At 42.8% G+C, this 17,439-nt stretch overlaps 1 protein-coding gene across 4 annotated transcripts in view; it reads right to left on the bottom strand.

Annotated features, from left to right (window-relative positions):
• Window positions 1-17,439, bottom strand: part of ptbp3 (polypyrimidine tract binding protein 3) — a 108,726-nt gene that overhangs the window by 7,111 nt on the left and 84,176 nt on the right. For 2 of the 4 annotated variants that reach the window (XM_070888229.1, XM_070888235.1), the window contains 6 exons: window positions 15,116-15,329; window positions 10,050-10,124; window positions 4,788-4,924; window positions 1,957-1,990; window positions 1,533-1,625; window positions 572-788 (listed from right to left, as the gene is read on the bottom strand). In XM_070888229.1, coding sequence (XP_070744330.1) covers window positions 572-788; window positions 1,533-1,625; window positions 1,957-1,990; window positions 4,788-4,924; window positions 10,050-10,124; window positions 15,116-15,329 — 770 coding nt within the window. The remainder of the gene's footprint in view (window positions 1-571; window positions 789-1,532; window positions 1,626-1,956; window positions 1,991-4,787; window positions 4,925-10,049; window positions 10,125-15,115; window positions 15,330-17,439) is intronic. The other 2 variants (XM_070888222.1, XM_070888219.1) reach the window with 2 other exon arrangements.

Consider the following 17,439-nt stretch of genomic DNA (forward strand, 5'->3'; position numbering starts at 1 on the left):
TTTTGCATGAGGACTACAAAATGAATTGTGCCATATACCTCGCATTGAGACAATACTATAATCTGCACCAAGAGAAATTATCGCAACAGTATTTAGTAGAGATTGTTATGAATCTCACAGCACAAGGAGAGACACAGAGGGTCTGTGAAATGAGGCCAATTCAGTTACATTTTCACCATTTGATAAGAGTATGGTCTGCAAGCATGAAACCAATCCAGAAGGCAGGCCTGCTTTTCACTGGCACCAAAATGCAACTGGCTTGTACTGCGCCCTAGGTCAGGCTGTTAAGACACCAACTGATCACCAAACAGTATAAACAGGAAGGTAGATATTTTTTTCATCTCTGGGGAATTTTTTTTCCCCCCCAAAAGGCAGCATAAATTTATTTAATTGCCAATGTATTGGTATAAGCAGTCAGGTTAACATATGATTCACTAGAACTATCTCAATCAGCCCCACTCTCCAATCGATTCTCCTCCTGTGCTATAGTATGGTCTTGATCTGAAACAAAAAGGGGGTCTGCTGCCTTCAAGTCCTTGACGAGACATGCCATTTTCGTGAAGTTACTCACGGAATGTTGGAGAGATGTAGGGTGGACGATGGAGGGAAAATATTCTGGAAGTTCTTGGACCCTGGTTTCTTGAAGCGATGAAGTGGGGAGCTGCCGTAGTCCTTGGTCAGACCCTGGTCTTCCTGTCCTTCCCGAGGAAGCTGAACCATTTGATGCTTTGACAAAGTCACGCGCAATACCCGGCCATATACCTTCTGCCCATTAAGATGGCTCATGGCTAAGGAAAAAAGAACATTTGTACTTGTAAGTCAACATGCACAAAATTCAAGTATTCTGAAAGAGACTGCATTCTTGCATAATTTCTCAAGTCAAGAGGACAAACAAGTGATCTGCTCCCGGTAGCAAACATTTTGTTCAACTCGAGAACTGATTGGACTTTTGAAGTATCTTTACCAGAAATCTTTTATAGAAATTGAACACAATGATACATTCATCTTTATTTTGATTTGCTAGCTACTACCTATAGTGGATGGAAGGAAGCACCATTTGCCTCAGTTAGTAAAGTCAGTCACCCTGACTACAAGATTGCAGATTCAAATCACTGCTCCTATCTGATCTATTCAAAATGCAGGGAATGACTTGCACACAGTGTGGAAAGACACAGAAAACATGGCTGATTTGATCAGTCAATCCAAGCCACGACAGCAATTAAGGCATCACAATTGTCCTTATAGCTCTCAGATTAGGGAAGAGGTTGGTGTTCTCAAATGTTACCGAGTGACCTCTGTTGAACGTGCATGTGTCTGGAAGCTAAGTGAAGACACAACTGACCTCAGCTGTGATGCACAAGTCAAATAGCTGACCAATGTCAAGGTTCACCCATCAACAGTGGGCACTGAAGATCCAATTTTTTTTTTGGGGGGGGGGGGGGGGATACTCCAATGAGGGAGATGGATAGGAAACTTGGCAACATAAATTTTTAACTATGCAGAAAAGATGATAAAATGTTCATTAACCTTACCCAACTGAGCTTGGTTTGCATCTGCCATCTGTATTAAGGCATTTTCTTTTTTATTGAACAAGATCTTCACACGATGTACATCACCATAAACTCCTTCAGGACGATCAAAAATAAAAAGTTTCAATTTCATCAGAAGTACGAGACACAGAGATTTAGTGACAGTTTAAAACAGTATAGACGGGGGACAGAATCAGAGCAGAAAGAAAGGAAAATATATTTTTTAAATTATTTAAACATTAAAAAAGACATGTGCACATATTAACAAATGCTACACTGCAAAAATAAAATGTCTCATGCATTTTAATATTTAACATAAAATTCATTGATAGCATAGATGTGAGATTCGGTTGAATGAAGCACCAAAGTACCAACTTAAAACAAAAGAAAAATTCATAGTAAAATAGCAGTGGAAATGACAACATACCAAAGAGGATGAACAGCCAGTGAGGTGAAACCTTCTGTAGTAGGGAGAACAAAACAAGTCAGCACAAGATGGATCGGAGACAAACATCATCAAATCGCCCATATCGAAGAGTGTTTCAGCATTACAGTTGAAGGCCATTTTGATCCATAGAGAATTCGATTTGATCACAAAAAAAGTACAGAAGGTTCAAATGCAGTAGAAGTGTCGTTTTGGGGAAGTTTGTTGATATGGCAAATATTGGGAAAAATGATGGAATAGCGAAGCAGGACAGTGAGGGGGGAAAAGAAAGAAACATTATAAAGTCAGTAAAATAAGTGTTCAAAACGTTTTTAATATAGGTATTTCACCTATCCCTTTATTTTCATCTCTCCACAGCCCACAGGCATCTCTGTACTGCAATCAACACCTTGCCTCAGTCAACCCATTAAAAGACACACTAAAGTGGTGCAAAAATGACTCACCCAGTTGCTCCTCTCGGCACAACCAAAATTCATCACCTAGCAGAAATCTGAAGGCCAGATAGGTGGCGTGTGTATAATACACCTCATGCATTTAATGTGTTCCATTCAGAAAAATTGCTGATGAAAACAGTAGGTAGCATATTTTTGAAGACTAGAATAATGCCAATGAGCCTTTATTCTGCAAAATGATTGCACCAGGGTATGGAGACAAATCTACATACAATAAAAATATGGGAAACACAATTTATCTCGCTACCTGCCACACGACATAATGGGCAGAAATGCTTCATATCTCAAATGTTTAAAACACTAATGCTATTCTGGCATGAAAAAAACATCTTTTGATTGTAGTTGCTTTCCCCAGGAGTATTACATTTCAGCTGAGCTTTTCTTGCATAATACAAACCAGACATTTAATAAAAAAGTTTGTTTACAACAGTAATTTTACTGAACTATTAATTTTGGTGTGAAATATTTGGTTGAAACGACTGCAGCGCAGAAATTGCACATGGACATAGTACATGAAATCAATTTCCTGTAAACTGTTCAGCCACATAAGCTTATGGACATTCAACTTGAGTGTTGCAGAAAAATCTAATGCATGGATACAACAAATGATTGCTCTGAAAATATGGAATTGCTTAACTAATGGTATGGTTTCATTTAAATTTCAAAACAGAAAAAATACTAACAGTGATGCAGCAAATCTTTGTTATTACAAACTTGCATGAACCAGCTAAACAGATGTTGTTGCTTTAAACATAGACTTTATTGATGTTTCATCTCTTTTTCCAAACTGAATGCAACCCTGCCAAGAACAAGGGAAGCAGCTACTATAAAAGGAAGCTTGTAATAACAAAAGCTAATTACAATTAAGCTCGAGTGTAATGGGAAGCTAGCACACTGGAGAATGAAAATAAAAATTGCATGTACCATGGATGTAACATACATCAAAACTCAAGACAGAAAATACCATGACAGAATATGAAAATAACAAGCATGCACACACTTGGGTAATGACCACTTACTGAAGAGAAGGAGCATGAAGGGGGTCAATCACAGCTAGTTATTTAAGGAGTAATCAGAAATGTTCATGGTAATCTACATCATTAGCTAGGGGGAAGTTATTTATTACAGGATCGTAATGTTTACTTCTAGTAAACTCTTAACCTCAGTTTCCTTTGATTTGTTTAAAAAAAAGTCAGGATCAGTAAATATGTGAGTAAAACCATAATTTTACTTGCATTAAAGAGATGCACTATTCTACTGGGTGGTCCACAATCCGCATGGGAATTCCCCAACAGCAGTAAGACCAGAGAGGAAAAGATCCATTTTCAGAAGGCTTCTACTTGTCTGGCATTCTGTCACCACATTCACACTAAAATTTCTGTTATACAGTTGCCGCTCCCTGGTCACAGATTGTGGTGCTTTGAGGTGTTGGTCTGGCAGTTGATTTGCATTGTGAATGCTCCAGTATGACACGAGGAGCTGTATAATGCTCCAAAATCCATTGAGCACCTGGACTTGGATCAATGCTACCATTATACTTGGCCACCAGCATGAGCCCAATACCGAGGGTCAATATATGATGTGCTATTCGGCACGAATAACCAGTGTGTACGTGGTAATTATGTCCAGACAATGGACAACCTGGCTTCCTCTGGACTGCAGAGTATTACCACTCTAAATGTGTGCAATTATCTGAGGCATTGGAACATCATGCATCCCACATTTGCATACAGTCCTGTGCCACAGATTAGAGGAAGGAGGGCACTCTACAAGTATAACTTGGTTAGCATCAGAGCCACATTCAGAACATGGACGCAAGGCACTGGAACTTGTAATGGTTAATGATCATTTCTGTGAATTCAAAGCTTGGAGCCAAATGAGACTATACTGGAGCAGCCCACAGGTTAGTAATATGTACTAAATACAGAGTACAGGAGTATGTGTTAGCACAAATTCTCAAGTATGTGCTAACATTCCCTTATATCTCTCCTTCAGTTTGAGAACAGAACATAAGTAGTAAGATCAGGAGTAGGTCATACGGCTCCTTGAGCCTGCTCCGCCATTCAATAAGATCATGGCTGATATTTGACCTCCATGATTTAATCAGAGAACCCATCAATCCTCAGCTCCTGAGCGTGTAGATTTTATTCTGTATTAATTGGAGGCTGGTTTCTGTATAGAGATATTACAGATTACTAGTTATGCATATGCAAATCTAAAATTAGATTGCCTTCCCAACAAAGGTTTTTAAAAAAAGGTACTTAAGAGCTTGAATATATATGTAACAATGCATTCTACAAAAAAGTGGAGGCAAGTAGACAAGACTTGGGAGACATGGTGGTTCTTAATGATATCACCAACCTCAGGGTTTAAGTTGCTGACCAGCAGGACAGAGTTTACTGCTGGGCCAAGACCATGCATTGCTAGACGACCACCAACTGCACCATGTGGAAGGCCAAGATGCCCGAGCCCTCCCGGTATTCCTTGAACAGACAGACCTGGAGACAATAAAGACTTTGACGTTAATTAAATTTCTGTATGAAGGAAGTTAAGACGATGTCGGAGATGGCCCGAATATATGCAACCACCACAAGGGCAATTTTTTTTTTTTATAAATGCGTTAAATTAAAACAATTCAGAAAGATTTCACAGGCTCGTCACTTGATAATAAAATATATAGATGTTAAATTAAAATCACAGTGCAGTGTGCATGATCACTATATTTACAATAAAATCTTTTATGCTCTCCCAAACACGAAATCTTCCTTCCTCTCTCCTGAAGCTGTCGCCCCTCAATGGAATGGGCAGCCTTGTGCACCTTGCACATAGGACTAGACAATGAGCACTGAAGACGTTTAACTGTGTGGGAGTGAGGGTGAAACACATCGAAAACCAATTTTGTCCCCAGCATGCTCTTTCCAGTAGGTCAATGGATAATGATCAGAAGAGGCCAGGAGGTCTGGCAGTCGGAGCAACAGTCGGGAGCAGCGGGAGGTCGACGATCGAGGCCTATAAAAGGCCAGGAGTTCGGGCAGTCGGAGCAGCAGTCGGGAGTAATGGGAGGTCAACGATTATAAAAGGCCAGGAGCAGCGGCAGTCAGGAGCGTGAGGTCGAGGATCCGAGGCCTATACAAGGCCAGGAGCAACGGCAGTTGGGAGCGGGTGGTCGAGGTCTATACAAGGCCAGGAGCAGCGGCAGTCGGGAATGGCTAGCTGGTGCAGGGACAAGAGCAAACAAAGAAGTAATAAGAAATCAAAGTGTGATGTCACAGCCAAGCAGGTAAGTGATTGGTTGGTGGATTGCTGAGGATTTGATCTTTTTTGTTTTCTTTTCTTATCAGTGGGTAACCTTTGGCATTGTTGCCAAATTAAGTTAATTTAAGGGTTAAGTCATGGCAGGAGAGCCTAGACGCATGTCATGCTCCGCCTGTGCTATGTGGGAAGTCAGGGACACTTCCAGTCTCCCTGGCTACTGTGTGCAGGAAATGTGTCCAGCTGTAGCTCCTGACAGATCGCATTGCGGCACTGGAGCTGCGCATGGACTCACTCTGGAGCATCCGTGATGCTGAGGATGTCGTGAATAGCACGTTTAGTGAGTTGGTCACACCGCAGGTAAAAGTTATAGAGGCAGATAGGGAATGTGTGACCATCAGGCAGAGCAGTGGAAGGTAGTGCAGGGGTCCCCTGTGGTCATCTCCCTCCAAAACAGAGACACAGTTTTGGGTACTGTTGGGAGAGATGACTCATTAGGGGAAGGCAGCAGCAGCTGCCAAGTTCATGGCACCAGGGGTGGCACTGCTGAACAGGAGGACAGGAAAATGAATGGGAGAGCTATAGTGATATGGGGATTCTATTGTAAGGGGGATAGGCGCTTCTGCGGCCACAATAGAGACTCCAGGATGGTATGTTGCCTCCCTGGTGCAAGGGTCAAGGATGTCTCGGAGTGGCTGCAGGGCATTCTGGAGGGGAAGGGTGAACAGCCAGTTGTCGTGGTGCATATAGGTACCAACGATGTAGGTAAAAAACGGGATGAGGTCCTTCAAGCTGAATTTAGGGAGCTAGGAGTTAAATTAAAAAGTAGGACCTCAAAAAAGGTAGTAATCTCAGGATTGCTACCAGTACCACATGCTAGTCAGAGTAGAAATAGCAGGATGGTTAACATGAATATGGAGTTTGAGGAATGATGCAAGAGGGAGGGATTAAAATTCCTGGGAGATTGGAACCGGTTCTGGAGGAAGTTGGGACCAGTACAAACCGGACAGTCTGCACCTGGGCAGGACCAGAACCAATGTCCTAGGGGGAGTGTTTGCTCGTGCTGTTGGGGAGGGTTTAAACTAATATGGCAGGGGGATGGGAATCTATGCAGGGAGACAGAGGGAAGTAAAATGGTGCAGAAGTAAAAGGTAGAAAGGAGATGAGGCAAGTGGAGGGCAGAGAAATCAAAAGGCAAAAATCAAAAAAGGGCCACGTTACAATATAATTCTAAGAGGACAACGTGTTTTAAAAAAAAACAAGCCTGAAGGCTCTGTGTCAATGCGAGGAGCATTCGTAAGAGGTGGATGAATTAACTGCGCAGATAGCTGTTAACGGATATGATGTAATTGGGATTATGGAGACTTGGCTCCAGGGTGACCAAGGCTGGAAACTCAACATCCAGGGGTATTCAACATTTAGAAAGGATAGACAGAAAGGAAAAGGAGGTGGGGTAGCGTTGCTGGTTAAAGAGGAGATTAACGCAATAGTAAGGAAGGACATTAGCTTGGACAATGTGGAATCGATACCAAAGGGCAGAAAACACTAGTGGAGTGGTGTACAGACCACCAAACGGTAGTAGTGAGGTCTGGGATGGCATCAAACAGGAAATTAGCAATAAAGGTACAGCAGTCATCATGGGCAACTTTAATCTGCATATAGATTGGGCTAACCAAACTGATAGCAATACAGGAGGAGGAGGATTTCCTGGAGTATACAAGGGATGGTTTTCTCCACCAATACGTCGAGGAACCAACTAGAGAGCTGGCCATCCTTGACTGGGTGTTGTGTAACGAGAGAGGATTAATTAGCAATCTTGTTGTGTGAGGCCCCTTGGGGAAGAGTAACCATAATATGGTAGAATTCTTCATTAAGATGGAGAGTGACACAGTTAATTCAGAGACTGGAGTCCTGAACTTAAAGAAAGGGACCTTCGATGGCATGAGAAGTGAATTGGCTAGGATAGCTGGCAAATGATACTTAAAGGGTTGACGGTGGATAGGCAATGGCAGACATTTAAAGATCGCATGGATGAACTTCAACAATTGTACATCCATCTGGAGTAAAAATAAAATGGGGAAGGTGGCTCAATTGTGGCTAACAAGGGAAATGAGGGAGAGTTAAATCCAAGGAAGAGGCATATAAATTGGTCAGAAAAAGCAGCAAACCTGAGGACTGGGAGAAATTTAGAATTCAGCAGAGGACGACAAAGGGTTTAATTAGGAGGGGGAAGTAGAGTACGAGAGGAAGCTTGCTGGGAACATAAAAACTGACTGCAAAAGCTTCCATAGATATGTGAAGAGAAAAAGATTAGTGAAAATAAACGTAGGTCCCTTGCAGTCAGAATCAGGTGAATTTATAATGGGGAACAAAGAAATGGCAGACAAATTGAACAAATACTTTGGTTCGGTCTTCACAAAGGAAGGCACAAATAACCTTCCGGAAATATGAGGGGACCGAGGGTCTAATGAGAAGGAGGAACTGAAGGAAATCCTTATTAGGCGGGAAATTGTGTGAGGGAAATTGATGGGATTGAAGGCCGATAAATCTGCAGGGCCTGATAGTCTGCACCCCAGAGTACTTAAGGAAGTGGCCCTAGAAATAATGGATGCGTTGGTGATCATTTTCCAAAAGTCTATCGACTCTGGATCAGTTCCTATGGACTGGAGAGTTGCTAATGTAACACCACTTTTTAAAAAGGAGGGAAGAGAGAAAACGGGTAATTATAGACCGGTTAGCCTGACATTAGTAGTGGGGAAAATGTTGAAATCAATTATTAAAGATGAAATAGCAGCACATTTGGAAAGCAGTGACAGGATCGGTCCAAGTCAGCATGGATTTATGAAAGGGAAATCATGCTTGACAAATGTTCTAGTTACATCCTCAAAAAATTCTAGTAGAGTGGACAAGGGAGAACCAGTGGATGTGGTGTATTTGGACTTTCAAAAGGCTTTTGACAAGGTCCCACACAAGAGATTGGTGTGCAAAATTAAGGCACATGGTATTGGGGGTAATGTACCGACGTGGATAGAGAACTGGTTGGCAGACAGGAAGCAGAGAGTCGGGATAAATGGTTCCTTTTCAGAATGGCAGGCAGTGACTAGTGGGGTGCCGCAGGGCTCAGTGCTGAGATCCCAGCTATTTACAATATATATTAATGATTTAGATGAAGGAATTAAGTGTAATATCTCCAAGTTTGTAGATGACACTAAGCTGGGTGGCAGTGCGAGCTGTGAGGAGGATGCCAAGAGGCTGCAGGGTGACTTGGACAGGTTAGGTGAGTGGGCAAACGCATGGCAGATGCCATATAACGTGGATAAATGTGAGGTTATCCACTTTGGTGGCAAAGACACGAAGGCAGAATATTATCTGAATGGCAGATTAGGAAGAGGGGAGGTGCAATGAGACCTGGATGTCATGGTTCATCAGTCATTGAAAGTTGGCATGCAAGTACAGCAGGCGGTGAAGGCGGCAAATGGTATGTTGGCCTTCGTCACTAGGGGATTTGAGTATAGGAGCAGGGAGGTCTGACTGCAGTTGTGCAGGGCCTTGATGAGTCCTCACCTGGAATAGTGTGTTCAGTTTTGGTCTCCTAATCTGAGGATGGGCGTTCTTGCTATTGAGGGAGTGCAGCGAAGGTTCACCAGACTGATTCCCAGGATGGCAGGTCTGACATATGAGAGGAGACTGGATCGACTGGGCCTATATTCACTGGAGTTTAGAAGGATGAGAGGGGATCTCATAGAAACATATGAAATTCTGACAGGACTGGACAGGTTAGACGCAAGAAGAATGTTCCCGATGTTGGGGAAGTCCAGAACCAGGGGACATAGGGTAAGGATAAAGGGTAAGCCATTTAGGACCAAGATGAGGAGAAACTTCTTCACTCAAGAGTTGTTAACTTGTGGAATTCCCTACCGCAGAGAGTTGTTGATACCAGTTCACTGGATGTATTAAAGAGGGAGTTAGATATAGCCCTTATGGCTAAAGGGATCAAGGGGTATAGAGAGAAAGCAGGTAAGGGGTACTGAAGTTGCAAAAATGATCAGCCATGATCATACTGAATGGTGGTGCTGGCTCGAAGGGCTGAATGGCCTACTTCTGCACCTATTTTTCTATGTTTCTATGATAGAAGTCCAATGCGCTACCACTATCTCTTCACCCCAACCCATCCAAGTTAACAGCTAACTTAGTGCACTATGAAGATTGACTTGGGACCTTTGGTCTGCACAGCTGTTACATGCTCATCAAGAGAGCCATTGGTGGAATTCCTTTATTGAAAAAGGAATTTTAAATGAACGCTACTGTAACAATTTGCTAAAGCATTAAAAACAATCTAATGTTACCAGTGACAGGCCCGAGCACGCTAACCTGCAGTTTGCGGAAAGCCAAGAGCAGGGCCAAATCCACCAGCCCCATAGGGACTGGAGATGATACCCGGTGCACCTATAAAGAAAAAAGAAACAGAAATGTTCATGTAATATAAAGTTAAGTGTTACTCAACCGCATTTCCTACTCTCTCTCCCAACAGTGCCATTTCTTTGGTTCGAATTAATGCCTCACTGATGTTCAAAAAATACTTGGGTTTGAATTTCCCCCTGGTGCAATCACGAGTTGTGCTTGGCTATTTTTAAGCATATGCAAACAAGTGTTTCCCACTACCAATACACCTAGCACCTCCAAGCGTAACAATCCGAGGATTTATTTAATTTGCAAAAGACCACGAGAGGCATGATCTAGAAAGTTCACTTGCATGTAATAAGGAGTTTTGCACTCGACTAGATGTAAATTTACATTGCACCTAGCCTATGATGAACCTGCCTTTGGAGCAGTGATTGGTAACACTGGATGCAAACAGTGGAAAAACCTCCATTCCAAAGCACTAACCTTACTCGCTTTGTTAAGCACACAAATTCACTCCAAAAATAAGGTTTTTAAACAGAGACCACCATGGGCAATCACAGATGCCAACTTTAATGCAATATTGAGATAGTGGCACTGTCTGATCGGGCAGCAGAGTATCTCGGGCAGCTTTCCCCTCTTTCCTCAGCAGGTGTACAGCCCCAAGTAAAAGGTCAGGTCACCGAGGACATGAAGGCAGGTTTGTGAGCATGTAACTTTTCATGGTGTAGAAATAAAAACAATTGATTCTACATGGATTGCTGTGCTGAGTTGCACTGTGCCATCAGGATTGCGACCAAGGGTGAAGTTGCTTCCCAACTCCCGTAAATCAACATTCCCTTTGTCCTTTCATTAAGATTTGTTTACAGATGCAAAATATTCTTTTGCTCCACTTGAATGCTTTGAAAAAGTTTCTTTGATGACTTTGATAAAAGTTAGTAAGAAAGCAATCGAACTACTGTCCACTGATGCACAAATTTACCAATAACTCAAGTACAAGCAGGTATCTCCAAGCAACTGCCCATAACTAACTAAAAACTGTAATATCAAAATATCCAGTTATGCTCATGAAAATGAACATGTACACAGTTCAAGTACACCAAAAATATGTAAAAATCCCAATCATAATGGAAAACCATACAAAACTAGCAAACTTGGTGTGGGTTTTGTTTGCTGTTAATACAACTGAGTCATGAGCTGACCTCTGACTAATAAACCACCTAAGGCGTGAGATTCTCTAAATCGGAGTTCTTTCCAGTAGTAAACTATTGACCACCTACGGATGATCTGGGTTTCTGACTGATCCAGCAAGATTATCCTGGGCAAACAATCCTTGGGGTAATTGCCTCACCCTCAAAAAATCCTGCCCAAAGTCTCTTGTGGAAATATGCAGGCTATGGCAACATAAGTTTCGGGTGGAGTTGCTCCAATTTTCTTGGAGCAACTAGTTTAGTTTGGAGTATCTTAGAAATCGCAATTCTCGGCACTTAGCTTGCTCTAGTTCTAGTGAGTTAGTTTAAGTTCATTTTAGTTCAGGTATTTAGGCTTATTTTGCAAGTTTCGACAGCGAAAACTTACTCCAAAATAACTTACAATGGAGTAAGTGTGCACTTTTGTAAGTTCTGGAAAACCATACCTAGAGTTAAGTTTAGTGCAGGCACAGCCAGAGACTGGGGGGGTGGGTGGGAAGCATTAAACACAAAGGACACAACATCACAACAGGAGGGAGGGGGGAGGGAAATTAGAGGATCCTCCATAAACACCTTCACGCTAAACCACCATAGTAATAAGCAACCAATCAATAAACAATTATCTGAAGGGAAGGTATGTGTGGGGCCTGGGGGCTGAACGCAGGGGGGTGGTGTGTGTGGGGTGGGGGGGGTGGGTGTATGTGGAAGGGGAGTGGGGGCTGGATGGTGGCACCCAACTCTCTCTCCTCCAACCCTTCGATTATTTCCACACTCCGCCATCCCTTGCCACGCTCCTCCCCCACCGATCACCTCCCCAGTGCCCCCTTCCCACGCTCCTCCATGCCTCCCCGGTACCCAAACAGAGACTGGGGGAAAAACGCCCTGCTGAGCCAGTGCGCATGCTTTAACGTGCCTACGCAACGCTGCCAACATGAAGAACGCTGATCCCTAGCCCCGCCCTCCTGCTGGTTGCGATCGGCTTGCTCCGCCCCAGGGAGACTCCGCTGCACCACGCCACGCTCCAGGACGACCCGAGAATTCACCGGTAAGATTTCAGCGCACTTCGCCCCCCTCTCCCCCCCCCCCCCACACCCCCAGACAGGTTACTTAAATCACGGAGGTGCGCCGTTTTCAGCAGCATCGGAAACTTGGGCCCATTAAATGGAAAGACGCCCCCCCCCCACCGAGTGTACGGTTAAGGTGCCTTGAACATAAAATGAATTATCAATTGAAATTTTATTAGTCATGCTTCCTTAGCATCGCCAGTAACTAGAATATATTAATCAAAAGGGTACAGACAAAATGTAATCAAGAAATGGAATAGATTGTAACTAGAAAAACCCAATCACAGACTACACATTTATCTGGCACAGATAAATGTGTAGTCAAAGGAGATGGGCCAGATTATGGAATAGTGCAAACCAGGAGGGGAAACCCCACCTAGGCAGCGAGAACCTCGGAGCAACACTCGGCAGAAGTAGGCACCAGGGAAGAGACTCTTGACGGAACAGAGTTATGACGGGACTGACCATCCAGGGACCTATTGGGTAACTATAAAGTATAAGTGGTGAGTCTTGCACTTCTGTATTAAACGAATATTAACAGTACCGCCATTGTCTAGTGTGTCATTTGGTATTTAACTCAAGAACCGTCGCAGGCAACTACACGTCACATGACTAGTGAAATTGCCGTTCGAGCAACACTCTCGCGGCAATTTGGAAATGCAGTTCTCAATTAACACCCGACATAAATCCTTTGTGGAATACAACTGAAATTTTCGGTTGAGAAAAAAGCCTCAGACTGTGCATATTTGAAAGAATCGTCAAAAACCCTGCAAATATAAAAACATCTATCTCTGGTCTTCCAAAATGACACATTCCCTAAAAATTCGTGTCACAAAACTCCTTCAGGGACAGGAAAAACTAAATTGCAAATACCCAAAATGGGACCCCAAATATGGTCTTGTTTGTCCTACATCTTTTGTAAAAGGACACAACTAATTCATGGCATTTCTTGTCACAATCTCACAATGGTGCCTCTCGTTGAGAGAGTCTTTTTCACTTAGAATATTAATCACTGGTTCAAAGAACCCATTCTTTGAATACTCAAGCTTCAATTACTACAAAGAACTTTATGCTTACCATCTCTATTTGAATTAGATATGTGCCCTCGATCAAATGGTCTAGTGTGGAAACGCCATAGACACCAAAGTTCAAAAAAGCAGAACTTAGTGTTCCTGGGATGTGGGCATCGCTGGCAAGGCCAGCATTTATTGCCGATCCCTAATTGCCCTTGAGAAGGTGGTGATCCGCCTTCTTGAACCGCTGCAGTCTGTGTGGTGAAGAAACTCCCACAGTGCTGTTATGCCAACCAGTAAACAAGTCTTTGCCATGTCTTTATATTGGTATCATACAAGTGAAATAAAACAATGCATGGTTTTTCAGATTTGCAATATTGAACAGAATTGCACAGTCCCTCGAGTCACCAGAGCTAGCTTTCGATACACCTGAAATGTCTCTGGGAAACAGTGCAATGACTTAACTGAAATTCACTCTTTAGCAGGCTAGATTTTAAAAAAAGGTCAGACAATTGCGCGAAGACTGTGGACACTTGGTGAATACCTGGAGTGTGCCCACTGATGCTATTATGGATAATGTAAACACAAACCTATCCACGAATACACAATTAATTTAAATACTACCGCAAGTTGGAATATCTTAGCTGATCTGAAGCACAGTGGCAGTTGATAGCAACCAAGCTGTGGTGCGTAATGTCATTTCTACGGCAACAGCCTTTGACTGTTTGTAAAACCTCAACTTAATTTGGAGTCCAATGTTTCTTTTGGTAAAGGGAAGATAACTTAGCAACCAATGCATGCAGCAAATGTTAAATCAAGTTAAATCTACTTTTTAAAAAGACCATTGAATTCTTTAATTTAGTCCCCATGATCCTCTGTACAGTACAGTAGAAATAATTTTTTTTAAACGTTTTTACGTCTAAGCACATCAGGCACATCAAGATTACTAACTTGATGAATTTTCCTTCTGGCCAGTTCATCAAAATTATAACTTTCAAGCCTCCTTATCCAGCCAAAAGATCATTAGTGCCAGCTCCAAACCACAATGTTGCAGACACGTCTTCTGAATACACAGCTCCATTGTCCTGCTTAGAAAATAGTGCCGTTAAGAGGTTTGTGAGCTGGCACAGACCAGTCATGATCCACCAGAATGATCCACAAGATAGAGTTAACAACAATCTAGCACAGTTTAAAGTTAATTGGTGGATAGCTGGGCAGATTCGTTGAATCATACAGCATAGGAGGGCATTCGGCCCATCATGTCTCTGCCATCTCTTTGCAAGACACCCCCCACCCCCCCACCACTACTCTTTTCCCTTGGCCTGCAAACTTTTCCTTTTTTTAAATACAATAGCAGGAGTAGGCCATTTGGTCCTTCAAGCCTGCTGCGCCTTTCAACAAGATCATGGCTGATCTTCGACCTCAACTTCACTTTCCAGCCCTATCCCCATATCCCTTTATTCCCCCTAGAATCCAAAAATCTATCAATCTCAGCCTTGAATATACTCAATAACTGAGCATCCAAAGCCCTCTGGCAGGGAAGAGTTCCAATCTCCTTGAATTCTTTTGCCAATTAACTCAAGTTCTGTGTTCTCTGGTTACTGACCCTCCCGCCAGTTGGAAACAGTTGTTCCCTATCTACTTGGTCATTGGTGAAGAGAATACGGTAATCTAATGATCTAAAACACTTAGTTGTTGTGGACGCAGTAGAGGGTTTGAGGAACAAAAGGGAATGAAAAGAATCAGCAAGCAACAAAACAAAAATTTACCTGTCATTATGTATTTACCTAGAAGTGAGGTTTCCTTACCAAAAGCGGCGGCCACAGAAGGGTCAATGGTCGGCTGGCCGTCGCCGGAAGGAAGATCAAGGCGGGTAAAGTCTCTGCTTTTGTCATTGTTGTATTTAACATTAAGGCTAGTCAACTTTGAGAACTCTATACGTAAAGTACAGCAAGCATTGTAGATATTCTGGCCATCCAATGCCTGGAGAAAGTAAAGTAAAAACAGTATTATACACCAATCCATGGATCTTTGAAGATGTTCCAGAGTCAGGTAAAAGCTTACCAAACACCATTATGAAATTATGAACCACAACTTTAGGCTTCATACCGTTGGATGAAGAAACAATGGTACGCATTATATTTGCCATCATTTCTAAAGGGTTCTGCACTAGTTATGGCTACTGTTACAAACAGATAATTGTGGTAGTTCCATGCTACACTGCAAGTGCTTCTGGGCACATTACGGAATTTACCAGAGTCAAAAACACAACACACAAAAGATCTTGCTGACTATGCATTTTAAGACTTGTAAACATTCTCCCCTTCCAAGTACGTCCATACACACTATGCCATCCCTGGTTAAGAGCACAAACATTCAACCAGCTCCCAGACCGCCTATCTTGCTCTATCACTGACATGTGACCATACAAGAACAGTCCATGGATTTTTCCCCTCTTCCTTCTGCCATTTCCTCAACACTTTGGTAGCTCATTATATAGGGATTAGAAGGTTCAGACCCAAGACTTAATGACCTGTAGCATAACAATGGAGTTTCTATTGTGCTGTACCTCTCTGCTACCTGATTTAAGTACAGATTTTTTCCAAATTAAAATTTTCCTCTTTACGTCACCATATTACATTTAAGGGTTCCATACAGTGAAGTGGCAACTTAATTTAAAGAGATGATGCTGGATGGAGAGAAAGAAAATCAGCATTCCCCTTGACTGCCTCCTAGTGACAGGCTCAAGACTGTGGTTGGAAAAGAGACCGAGATAAGTCTTCCTGTTCAGAACTGCATTTTTGCTTTGGAAGATTATAAAATAAAGCAGCAGAAATGCAAGATGGGAAGGAAGAAAAATAATGCCACCAATTTATTTTGGAACTTACTGAGAAAGTTAACTGTAGTAGATTTTTTTTAAATAGCAAAGAGGATGCTATTGAATGGTGGATGCTTATGATCTGCTAAGCAATAAGGGACTATTTTCACCAAAGCTGTCATGAGAGATGCCAAACAGAAAATGGAAGGGATCATCCCAAAACTGCTCTCCGGCACCTGCTGCCAGCAAGTTACGCAGCAGCATTGCATATAGTCGACATCAGCCTTTGAGTAGGGTACCCATTTAACATCTTGGATGGGTTTGGTATGCGGTATGGGGAGTCCAACAGAAATGGAATGACTTAAAAAGTAATCAACAGGTTAGCAACATCTGCTTTCAAATTTTCTTTGCATTAACATTAAGGCCCCAAGTTTAGCTATGATTTGCTCCTGATTTTTAGGAGCAACTGGTGTAGAACGGAGTATCTTAGAAATCGGAATTCTCGCCATTTAGTTTGCTCCAGTTCTAGTCAGTTAAAACAGTTCCACTTTGGAACAGAATTTTTTTTCAAAAGGGGGCGTGTCCGGCCACTTACGCCCATTTTCAAAGTTTCGGCAGTGAAAACTTACTCCAAACTAACTTAGAATGGAGTAAGTGAAGATTTTTGTACGCTCGAAAAAACCTTGTCTACACTTTAGAAAGTCAGGTGTAGGTTACAAATCAGGCGTAGGGAATGGGGGGAGGGGGGGGGGGTTTAAAGGGAAGTTTACAAACATTAAACACTTCAGTTTTACAAATAAAGAGCCATCATCAATAATAAATGATAAAAACATCAATAAATCAATTAAAAAAAAAAGAAATTGTAAAAAAAACATTTTCTACTTGGCGACTGCAGCACCAGGAGCCCACCCCACACCCCGCGTGTCTGTCAGTGTCTCTATCTCTGTGTGTCTCTCATTCTCTGTCTGTCAGTGTCTGTGTTTCTGACGGAGGGATTTGGGGGGGGGGGGGGGGGGGGGAAGAAAGGAGATGGGGGATGGAGGGAAAGGGAGATGGGGGATGGAGGGAAAGGGAGATGGGGGATGGAGGGAAAGGGAGATGGGGGATGGAGGGAAAGGGAGATGGGGGGGGAGGGAAAGGGAGATGGGGGGGGAGGGAAAGGGAGATGGGGGGGGAGGGAAAGGGAGATGGGGGGGGAGGGAAAGGGAGATGGGGGGGGAGGGAAAGGGAGATGGGGGGGGAGGGAAAGGGAGATGGGGGGGGAGGGAAAGGGAG

This window comes from Pristiophorus japonicus, chromosome 1, assembly GCF_044704955.1.
Source record: "Pristiophorus japonicus isolate sPriJap1 chromosome 1, sPriJap1.hap1, whole genome shotgun sequence".
NCBI lineage: Eukaryota > Metazoa > Chordata > Chondrichthyes > Pristiophoridae > Pristiophorus > Pristiophorus japonicus.